The 12,333-nt window shown below is 36.2% G+C and overlaps 1 protein-coding gene across 2 annotated transcripts in view; it reads right to left on the reverse strand.

Moving 5' to 3' along the window:
* LONP2 (lon peptidase 2, peroxisomal) overlaps positions 1–12,333 on the reverse strand; it is a 44,223-nt gene that overhangs the window by 21,216 nt on the left and 10,674 nt on the right. For both annotated transcript variants that reach the window (XM_075714889.1, XM_075714888.1), the window contains 3 exons: positions 6,870–7,011; positions 1,141–1,291; positions 481–607 (listed from right to left, as the gene is read on the reverse strand). In XM_075714889.1, coding sequence (XP_075571004.1) covers positions 481–607; positions 1,141–1,291; positions 6,870–7,011 — 420 coding nt within the window. The remainder of the gene's footprint in view (positions 1–480; positions 608–1,140; positions 1,292–6,869; positions 7,012–12,333) is intronic.

The raw sequence follows: 12,333 nt of genomic DNA on the forward strand, positions 1-12,333 counted from the left end.
ACCACTTTTTAATTTTTTTAACCTAATTCCAATTTTTAGACAAATGTGGCCCATCAAGTCACAAGAAACAAGATGGTAATCTCCAGTTTTAATATGAAAATGACAGAAATAAACTTCATTCTTTAAAATAAAGGTTGTCTGCTGCCAAGACCATGGCTTCACACACTGAAGACTGCAACAATACTAGCTTCAGGTGTTTCTGTTTATTCATAGTGCCTTACCAGTTGTGTCAACACAACTGACTGTGAGCCACACTCTGAGAACCAGACCAAGGAATTTTCTAGAGAAGAAAGGATGATTCAGTTTAGACAGCAGAGCCAGGCAGAGCTCAGGAAAGAGCAACTCCATAAATTACCAGTTGTTGAACTTCTGAAGGACAACAGATCTTAAGAAATGTTTTGTATTATCACTTCATAATTCATTTACTAGTTACCAGAAAAAGTTGTTATTTAAACTTAAAGCAACAAACAACAGATTTACCTGGTAATTATGTCCAAAGTGGTTACTTGAGGAATCTGTATTTGCTGTGGAGTCAGGCCATGTTGTTCAAGCTGTTTAGGAATCAAGTGTCTATGGGCAATTTCAATTTTTTCTTCTTGTGTGTATCCTTCAAAAGAAAAAACATGTGTTTACTAAGCTTTTTGTTTATACACTGTAATATAATCAAATTTCTTAGCATTTATAACTGTACCTGATTGAATTTAACAAAAAACCCCCAGCTATAATTTAAAAGGCTGTTGGTATGATACTTTGCGGTTATTCGTAACTTCATGTGAACAAGAAGAATAGAACTTTAGTGTTTCAAAGATCCCTTTCTTCACTGGAATCTTAAAAAATGCATCAGCCAACAGCTAGTTAGAATACAAACACATCACTTAGCGGAAATATTGTTACAGAACGTATCAATGTATCTCCATATGGACATGGAACTGAATTTTGCTAAGTGCAATGCTAAATTTCATTCTCATGACAGAGGCCACAATGGAGGCATCCTGACTAGTCTCTTTTAATGATTCTGGCCTTTCAGTCTAGAGTCCTGGCAGGCTTACCTTAAGGAACTGCTTTTGCTTTCGGGAAAAACACCCCAACATTGTTTAAGGACTTGTAATAGCCACTTGAATGAAAATACTGTAGTGTTACCTGGAACTTGAATAATTTCCATTCTGTCCAGCAGAGCAGGTGGGATAGTAGCTGTAGTGTTGGCTGTAGCTATAAAAAGGACTTGGGACAGATCAAAGGCTACATTTAAGTAGTGATCGGTGAAACTGTGATTTTGTTCTGGATCCAAGACCTTAACAAGAGTGAATACAAAATTGATGCAGTTGCTCAATTAGAAGTAAATAAAATATGCACAATTTTATTATGTTCCATTTGGATCTGTCAAATCTGATTCTACATTCATAAAATGTTATGAATATTACTAAAGCCTGACCCTGCATATCCTGCCTCGCTCTGATTACTCTGTAACTACATTCCACACCACATGCAAAAAAAAGTCGCTTCCCTGTTAGTTCTTTTTACCCTTTTCTAAAGATGGCTGCAGTATTTCTCCAGTCATCAAGTACCCCTGCAATCTATCTCCATGACCTTTCACAGATGGCAGAGAGTGGCCTTTCAAGGACTCTCAGCACCCTTGGAAAAGCAGCCCATGTGGTCCCATGGACTTGTATGAGTACAAAATTCTCTCAAGTAATCCCTGACACCATCCTCATCTGCTGCTGGTAGCTCTTCTTTCTCTAAGCACACCAACCTGAGAGATGTCATTGTGAAGACCAAGGGAAAGAACACAGGTTATCTCAGCCTTATCAGCTGTCCCTAAATCATCTCTGCCCCACTCATTCAGCTTTGTCCAGCCTTTTTCTGCTAATGCAGTAGTAGAAGCTCTTCTTATTGCGCATTGCATCCCATGCAAGTCTTGACTCTAGGTGAGCTCTGGCTTTCCTAACACAATCTTTGCATGTTTCTTTTTTCCCCAAATTTGTGATTAAAAAAAAAAAAAAAAAAAAAAAAAAAGGGGCGGGGAGACAAAATTAAACAAGCACTGAAGAATAACACCACACAGTTTGACCAACCTCAAAAATTTACTGCACAAGTAGAACTATGGCTTAAATAACAGTATTGTCTTCCTATTGCTTTTAGTACTACTTATGTGTGCTAATGCAACACTTGCATATATTTAAGCTATTACTTGAATAAACTGCTTCTCTGCATTAGGTGATGAATATTCTATATATGTGGATCACGAGTGTACTAAGGTGCCGCCTTGTAGTTTTTAAACAGTGCTGAAAATTGGAAGTTCATTGCATATAGCAATCTCCGCTTGACTTCTATATCACCACCTATGAACCACCTTAATTCCACCCCCCCTTAAAGTACTGCCACACTTTTCCTTCCCAAATGATGAATTATCAATGCTACACTGACATGAATAATTCTCATGTTACAAATAATAGGGCCTATGTGTCCCCTGAGAAATAGCATACTGCTGTCAAAATAATTTATCTGCCTATATCCAAATGAATGCACCCTTGTCTTAGCAACTTGAATTATAGCCAAGAACAGTGTTGATAATTCTAAAAAATTGTAATTGAGCACTTCTTAGCTGGTTATGAAAGAAACAATTCTGAATTTTCATTACTCTTAAATTCTGTTCAGTCTTTGAAAAGTTAAAAATCTTTAGAACAGAAATATTTTATGATCACAACAAACTAGCAAAATACTTTTTTTTACAGAATGCCAGAAACACAGTAGAACTTTTCAAAAGCAGAACAATTTCTGATTTTATTTGGAAATACTGCACAGATGTAAGACTTAATATTTCAAATTGTATTGCAACAGTAATAAAATACAAGTTATACGTTCCCCTTAATAGTGAAATCTTAAAACAGTCCAAAGCATATGCCTAAATTCTAAAACTAAGGTTGGAACTCAGTGAATGTTATTGTCCATTGGCTATAAGCTATTCAAAAGCTTCTTTTCTTACCCTCTTCAGCAGGCAGCTGCTATCATTTATCCCTTCTTTACTGATGAAGGCAAAGGCCTTGAAGTATCCTGACTAGCCAAGTGCATAATTCAGAGTTACAGATGTCTCTTACCTCACCTAGACCTACAATCTAGTCCCAAAAGGTAGGGGGACACAACAATTGGCAGTGTTTCCAAGCACAGCACCTACAAACTGTCCTCAGAGAAAGTAGATCTGTATCAGATATTAGTCTCCCATTCAAAGACTGCTCTTGCAGATTTTTCAAAACTGATTTAAACAGCAAATCCTAATTCAACTTACCCTTTTTTTACACTGATAACACAGTATTTCCACAAAATTCCAGTCTATTAGCTGAAGCATTTGCAACTATTTCCAAGTATGTTGAAAACCAATGTATTCTGACAGACCAAGTTGGTTTTTTATAACTTTTATCTATACACGTTTATCTCTTCCTCCTTCTAGTCTGCCACTAGAAATTCTTATGAATCCTACTAAGTGCTAACCTGGTGATTATAGTATTATTTACAAAGATATACAAAATATCGATGCTGTACTCATGCGCAAACAGTACTATTCAATAAAGGTGAAGGAAACTGTAATCAAAACCAACTCAGATTCTATCTAAAAATGTGAATTATCTGAGATTTTCTACAAGGGCTAGAGTTTCTCTGGACTAATAACTCCTTGTCATGGTAAATATTTCTTAGAATAAGACATAAAACAATATCTTCCTATGCATTTAAAACAGATTTTTCAAAGCAAATAGAACTGCTCTTCAGCTAGGTATCTGTGCTAAAGTTCAAGTTCAAAAGTTTTCAAAGATACTCAACTAATACAAAAATATTAAGTACAAAAAGAACATTCAGTGAACAAAACAACTTGGTTAATTTATGGCCAACAGCTCACATGCATACAAAGGCTTCTCTGTACCAGTGGTTTATTACCACAAAATCCAGAATAAGTTCCATGAACATTTAATTGCCTGGCTATGCTCCTGGTCTAATTTCCCTGCATACAAATACTCACTATCAGGCACTTGGATCCATTTCTGTTTTCTTCTGTTTTAAACAGAGGTCATCTAAATTTAGACTAAAACATTCCCTTGTTGATGAACAGTAACTGGAAATAGGAAGACATTCTGTTTTGCTTAAGCAACAACTCTGCAGAAGCACTAGAACTAAACACATATCCGGCAATTATAAAACATCAAGCTTGGCTTCCAAGCTTACAGAGTATGGCATTTTCTTCTTGAATATATCCCTTTGTAGACAGTCAGTGAGAATTTAACGCACCTACACATTAAGGAAAAAAAGATGCGCCTTTTGTACTTAACCATGGCACTTACTTAACAAGAAGCAGCAGTCTGAAAAACAAATGTGCCAGTTAGGTGACCACTTACTATTGTTTGTTGTCCTACATAATAGCCACCTTTGCTCATCCCAGATAGACTTTCCAACAATGTAAACCGCAAAAGGCAGATGAAAATTAAGCTATTGCGTCCAGGCATGAGTCCTCCATTAGAAGAGGTAAAGCACCTGCTTCAGGATGTTTAGACAGCAGTAGAGGGATATACACATCTCACATGGGAGCAGCCCAGACACGGTTAATAGAGCAATTACTTCTCCAGATACAACTAATGGTCAATTAGCAATGACTTACATAAAGACTGCAGCCCAAGCAGACAGTTGGAAGGTAACCTGACAAGCCTCAGCTGGAATAATCCATGTCAGGAGCTGAGTTGAATATCACTGAGAATGTGGTTTTAAAATACGGAAAACAGAAGCATCCCAAAGCAGCAAGAAAGCATCAAAAATTCAAACACAAATAATTAAAAAATAAATTAGTTTCATTTGTCCTCACACACTTGACATGATAGAAGAACATAAATGCTAATTCTCTACTGCAAGACAGGGAATGGAAAATAAATTAAAAGAAACAGCAAAGGTTGAATAAAATTAACAATATTAATGCACAGATCTGGATTCATGATTGGAACACTTCCAAAAAAGTTATTCTCTTTCCAAGAAATGCCAAATCATTGGTTCATTACTGATTTTGACTGCCTAGCAAACAACAGTCAGCTAGCTAAGAAAATTAGATTTTCAGGTACTTTTTATCCATGCATTTAGGCCAGCTTAGTTCAATATCTAAAGGAGAAATGACAGAAGAAATGCCAGCAAACTCAGAAACAGAACTCCTTACCATTAACAGCGAGGAATAAATAAAATCCCACAAGCAAAAAGTACAAAGAAAATGCATTTGAAAATTTGTTACGCTCCCTTGCTTGTTTTCCTTGCACTTAGGGGCATTTCATGCACCCTAGAAATGTGTACCACATGCTTCAGAAACACACAGGTAAAGAACCACAACTGTCATTTTTAAGAGCTAAAAATGGTGGTATTTTCTAGCACATTTAAATTATTACTAGCTCATGTTAACATGCAAAGATCAAAACAGAGCTCTCAAACCATAACCTGTTCATATGCTGATTTTCAAAGAACTAGCTGGCCTTGTCAAAACAGTAATTTTACACTATCTAGCAGGAAGAAAATAATGACATTTGTAGAATGTCAATTGACATTTCATTTGCAGAAAGTCATACAGCACACAGATGAGCTCATGACACCTTAATTTAAGCAGCATTTTTCATATTCAAATCACTGTATTAAGCACTGTCAGTCAGAGAGTCATTAGAATGACTCTGCAGGCAAATATTACCAGAACGACTTTCATCCCCACCTACAACCACCCAGCCACAGAAGTTACCACACCGAAGTCTGACAACTGAGATGTTTCTAGGATTATGCCACCCTAAATCATTTCAGTGAAAGTGAGCCAGGTTAGCTCAAAAAATTTGCATTAATATCTTTTACTAACCCAACTCCTTTTGACTGAAACAGGGCAACTCATTGCTGCTCTCTGCTACAGACGCCAATACATGAAGCCTGCAAGGCATAGGTCTCAATTCATCGTCTTCATCACTCAAGTTTTAGCCTCCTGAAATCCCAACAACTAACCTAATTCATAAGATCTCAACACTTGATGGATTTACAAAATATTCCAACAGTATCTTGTTCATCAAAGCCCTTACTTGTATCTCCTAGATTTTACTTGTGTCTTTAAGCAAGTCAATTTTAACACCTCTAAACTCTTTGTGGTAAAATAACTACACCACGTACTTCAAAATTAGACTAATTTATATCTTGGTCTGAGTCCCAGGATTTCAGAAAAAACACACTTAATAGCTGACTCTGATGGAAAGCAAACACTCACCACATCATAATCAGTCAAGGAGTGGGGATCTGTGACTTAAATGAAAAACTTAAGTTCAGAAAGTTAATTACAATAATTAAAGGAATGCTGCTAAAAGAACATGCAACTAGTCCATACTACATGCTAGGTGAAATGCTTACCTCCAATTTAAGCCTGTACCATCAAAAGCTTCAAAAATATATTAAAATTGTTCCAAGAAAGAAAGGGAAAACTTGAAAAAGTCCAGCTACCATCTGGCTGCTCTACAGTTCTTTCTTATAGCTAACGCCATTTGGTCATTAAAAATCAATGTCTTAAAGTCCCCCAAATAAGTAATGTTTAAGGCTTGAACAGTCTTTAAATATACAAAACACTTAGCACAAAAGACATCCTTGTGTTTAAGTACAGGTCACTGAGATTAAAGATATATTACTTAGAATACTATATAACAGCATTTGCATTGTGCACTAATCAACAGAAATTCAACAATGTCAAAACATAGTAGCTGGTATTTGAATAAAAAAGCTGACACTGTCATACTATCTTTTGTCCAGTCAATCTTCCTTTCTGAGTCCAGTCTTTTAATTCTTTTTAATTACAAATGAAAAACTGCTTGTAATTTAACATCTCTTACCTCAAGCAAGGCTGCTGCAGGATCCCCCTGCAAGCTCTTCCCCAGTTTATCAACCTCATCTAACAGGAACACTGGATTGTTGACCCCAACAGTCTTCAGTCCATTGATTATTCTGCCAGGCATACTGCCAACATAGGTGCGCCTGTGAGAAATAAAGGTATATGGGGAAAGAGGGGACAGATCATATGCATGTTATAGGAGTAGAAACATCAAAAATAAAACTCAGAGGAAAATATAAGAATAAGCAGTATTGTAACCATTCTTGCTTTTTTGCAAAACTTTTTGGAACTACTTGATAAAAATATGGAATATGCATCCAAACTATTATAAGCAATTATAGCAGCAGATGAAAACTCCAGTTCCATGGTGCACTAGCTGGTCTGGAAAGATAAACATATGCACTAAAGTGTATCTAAACTTCATGGCTTGCAGGCATTTCACATGATTCAGTACAAGCAACCTTGTACTGTATGAACAAGCAGAAGCAGATTTGGGAACCTCATTAATACTAACATTTTAATAATGAGGATACTGGGGTTTTGTCATCACAGCAGAGTTCACACAGCATGTTACAAATTAGGGCAAAATTGCAAATATCCTGAACTGTCAATGTTCCCTGTATATATGGCACGCTTTAATTAATACAAAAAAATAATTGTATATACTATGTCATTTCGACACAAAATAAAAAACTAGAACAGTGCAATGGAATAAAAAAGTTGAGTCTGAATTTATTCAGCAAAGGGGGTAAAAACTTTTTTTCACAATGCACAGAGCAACATTTTACCTGCATATATGTTCCTTGTTTGCTGCATTTATCATAGCCTTTTCTGCTTGTGTCATAACTAAAGAAAATACTATAATTAAAAATATGAAATGCTGGTCACTCAAGAAGAAAGAGACACATGAAGTGCTGAATTACAGTACCTATCTCATGACCCTCACAAAGCAAATATGCAGAACAGGCCTGCTTTGCCATATGAGCTGCTTTAATACAGTCCAAAATAAACAGGATGACATTTAGAAAGACGAAACCAAAAATACCATGGGAGTAATTTCAAAAGACACTAGAGAAGAGTTTAAATATTAGAAAAAATAAAAATACAAAAAAGAAAAAAAATCAAACCACACAGCAGTGTTGTTAGTTCCATGTAATATTTAACCACTGAGGGAATAAATTGCAGTTACTGTATTTAATTCTAGATCTGAGCAAAAATAGAAGTTTTTAAGATATTTTAAATAGCCAGAAATGCAACAGAATTTCAGTTTGCCTATTGCCACCTTCATGAGCCAGCTGCTAAAGACCGGAGCGGCCAGCACGCAACAGTTCATCACCTCACTGCTTTTGTGTAGTCTTACTCTGCAGTGAGTGAGTGCAGTGCTCTCCACTGAGGATGGCAGTACATAACATTTATTACAGATCAAGAATCTGCATGGGGGAGCTATTATACTAGCATGCCACTTCACTCTCCATCTGCACACAGCCAACCTTGCCAAAAGAACGAAAGGATTCTATAAAATGCAATCGGAAAATTACAAGACTGAAGCAGAACTGAAGTTCACAGAGGTGAATCATTTACCAGTGCAACCAAATTAATCACTGTAGCAATTCTGGGGGGGGGGGGGGTGTGGTTTCTTTGGAGTTTTTTTGGCTTTTTTTTTTTTTGTTTGCTTGTGGTTTTGCATTTTGTTTGTTTGTTGGTGGGTTTTTTTTTTTTGGTGGTGGTGGTTTGGGGGTTTTGTAACAAAAGGAGCTTACAGCACTAGTAAATAATTTTATATGCTTCAGAGACAATGCAGCCTGACTGTTTTAAATGTTCTATTTATGGCAGTAATAGGATAGCATAATTAGGTAAACATTAAACATTCTTCTTTCTTGCTTGGTACATTACACTCAAGTGCATGGTTAAAGACCTTACACTTTTTTAACGCATGTTTGTGGTTTTATATACACAAAGTTTTATCTAATCCTTTTAAATTCTATAAAATTTTGAGATATCTATGTTCCACCTAGTTTTAAGAAGCAGCTTTGGTTTATAAACTAAATGAAGGTAAACTGGGTTTCTCTAGTCAAGGGAAAGCACTGTGAATAATCACTCTTCCTCTCTCTTCACCATCCAATTGCAACAGCACAGGTCAAAGGATAGTGTTAGGTACCAAAAGGTTTTCTGAATAATATATCTGTTTGTTTATACCCATGCGCACGCCCCCCCACCCCCCCCACCCCGCACACTTTTAAAAACTTTTTTGGAGTTGTTCTAAATAGAAACACTTTAAAAAAAACAAAAAAACCCACACCAAACAGGAAGAGATTTTTCTTTCTTGAGACACAAAAAAGCTGTTGTTATTAATAGATTGAAATACTTTTTTTCTCCTCAAACAACACGGAAAATAGACTTCAAGTCACAGTTATTTTAGATTCAAGCATATTTGGGTATTTAATGACATATTTACACTTGTGGAAGAATCTCACAAATACAGCATCTTTCAGTAAGACTCAACTGTTGTATACAATCAAGTTTCTTAACATTTTAAAATAAACAATACACTAGGCAGGCTGAAGCACAATCTATCAAGATCTGTGGTGAAGAAAAACCAGAAAAAAGCAAATATACTCAAGACAACTTATGACAAGTCAAGTGAGATCAATACCTTGGAGAAATACAATTTTAAGAGTATAAAAATTAAGCGGCTTCTAAAGCAAGCAATAAGAAAAACATTCTAACAGTGACAGAAAATCATTAATTTTTTTTATGCACCCTGTCCAAAGTAGGCCTTGGGTCATGAGCTACCGTATAAAAAACTTAAACGGAAACCACAGTCAAACTGAAATGGATCCAATGTTATGAAAAGGATGAAATGGTTCCCTATACAACCCAAGAGTTCTTCAAGAAACTCAGAGGTCAAAATTAAAGGAACTATTGTTGAAAATATGGAGCGGAACTGCTGTTCTGCAAAATACTCAGTCTCCACAGAATTAGGGTTAACAGATGAGAAAAGCACACGGTGGCTAGAAACATTCTGCTCTTCCTTTCACTACCTGACAACTGACTATTCTCGCTCTTCCTCTCTCTCGTACTTTCTTATTCTCATTTGTATTTTCAAGCACCTCTAGACATGGTAAATCTAAACAACTAACTCCAATACAAATGTTTAATTGATGCATTAAATTTCAAATAAAAGCATTTGATCAGGTATCACAAAATAGAAACTCAGACTATAAATTTTAGGATAACAAATACCTAGGTATCAATTAACTTTTCCTATGTGTAACAGTCTAAATCTATGATACATCTTCGTTTATTAGAGATGGACCAATACCTATTTTATTATACTATTAATCAAAGACTCAAGATCTCCAAGGCAAGTAAAGAATGGTAACATAAGTGTCATACATAGGATGACAAAGAACAGTAACACAGTATTTTACCTTGAAAATACAGAAATAGGTAGCCTGTTTTCATTTCTAAATGGTTATTATGGAACACATCTCAACACAACAGTCCTAAGACAGACCGACCCTGCAGATATTTACATATAAACCCTCTACATTACATTAAAATTACAAGCAGATATGGCCATTTATCTGTCTGGACATTAACCTTTGCCTTGTACAAATTCGTGAAACTGAATACTGCTACTTGTGAACAGTAGCCACTGAATGTGATGTTATTCTTTATTTTCATTATTTTAGCTAGGGTTAAAGGGAGGAAAAACAATAAGCTATGTTAGCATTTTTGATGCTATAACGTGGCTTTGCCCGTTTTTTGATGCACTGTTTCTCTCCATGCATTAAACCTAGAGAGTCAGCTGCTTTTCATTCAAAACAGGAAGTACAGATCAAGTTTCCTGGTTATCCCACTCGTGTAGTAATAATTTCAAAAAAAACCCTCAAGAGCTCATGCCACAGAGGTCTGCAATTTAGTAATCTTTTTATTTCTTTTTATATCAGTCAAAAGGTACCTTTAAAAAAAACGCTAGAGTTGTACAGCATGTCATTAGGAGCTATGTATCCTAGAAAATGCCAGACAGCTGGGAAATCTAACCTTGTCAGCTCTCCCGATATAAACTGGGAATGCGTATGAATCGGAACCCTTAAAGCAGTACCGGTATTATTAATAAAAACATGACCCACTTTCTTCATACTGTTCTAAAGACAGAAAGTTTTAAATTGTTTTTACTAACAGTGGTTTTCAAACTGCAGAGGTAGGAAAAGATAACAAAGCTAAAGCCACCAACGAAGCTATTCCTGAACTTAGTTGCACAAGGTCACAGCTTATTTTTTTGCAAGGACAGAGGTTGCATCTACTCAAGTGCTTTACAAATGTATCTATGCTTTATATTTGTATAACAAAGCTATTCCTCTCACAGGTGGAACTGTTTGAGGTTTGGTTTTTTCTAGCACAAGGCCTGTGCTGTGAACTTCTGCTAGCATAGCTGTCCTGGTGAGGAATCACACCTTTTCTCACACAGATGCACCTGAAGTCTTCAGCACAGGCCAAAGCCCGAAGTAAACTATCCAAACTTCTAGAAACTGAAAAGTGATGGTAACATAAGAAAGAGTGCTTCACATGGAGGTGAGAGAGAGGGAGAGAAAAAAGAGCTTCACAGTGATCTCACCAGCACCACTATAAATAAATGGCGCTGTTACATCTTTCCTTTTTAAAAATAGAAAACCACACACACATGCAACAGAGAAGATCATACAGTTCCTGTATAAAATAAAATATTGGTACTGAGGAGATCTTAAATGGAGTGAGCTTCTTGGAAAAAAGTTCTAAGTCGTCCTTCAGGGTGGGTTTTGGTTTGGGGTTTTTTTTTTAATACAAGTTAACAACAAATGTGAACTAGCAAACTTTTACACATGGTATAGATGAGTGGTAAATGTGAACAACAGCTGGAGGATGTCTGATAAAGCAGTTCTGGTTTTGTACCAGGATGATGATTTCATGTGGGGACTGCAGAACAGTAGCAGCTACTCTTCATCCAGTCAAAAAAGGATTCACAGACTCCAGCTGCAGGCACATGATCCACACTGAAATGGCAAAAACTGGGTGTTTCCGATTGCCCCAGTTATACATCACGTGGAACAGCACACTTACTGAAACACCACTCCCGACCCTGCTGCCATCTAATATATTTTATCTTGCTTGCTGAGTCTATCAGTCTGCATCTTTCACTTACAACAGTAATAAGCAGCAAAAATGAATGCTATTTCAGGCAATATTTGCTTGCAAGTAAAACTGAACCGCAGGGGGTTTTTAAATCTTCTAGTACATTTTGTATATTTTTTTAAATGTTTAGTACATTTAGTACATATACTATCATTCTTCTTCAATGTTAATGGAATCCTTGAGCATTAAAGCCTAATAGGGAGCTTTAGGAGAAAAGGAATGGCTCCTAACATGTAGTATTAGAAAATCAGCTAATTAACTCAGGGAACAGCAGCCTATGTCTCCTCCAC

Source organism: Pelecanus crispus, chromosome 8 (assembly GCF_030463565.1).
Source record: "Pelecanus crispus isolate bPelCri1 chromosome 8, bPelCri1.pri, whole genome shotgun sequence".
In the NCBI taxonomy this organism is placed as follows: Eukaryota; Metazoa; Chordata; class Aves; order Pelecaniformes; family Pelecanidae; genus Pelecanus; species Pelecanus crispus.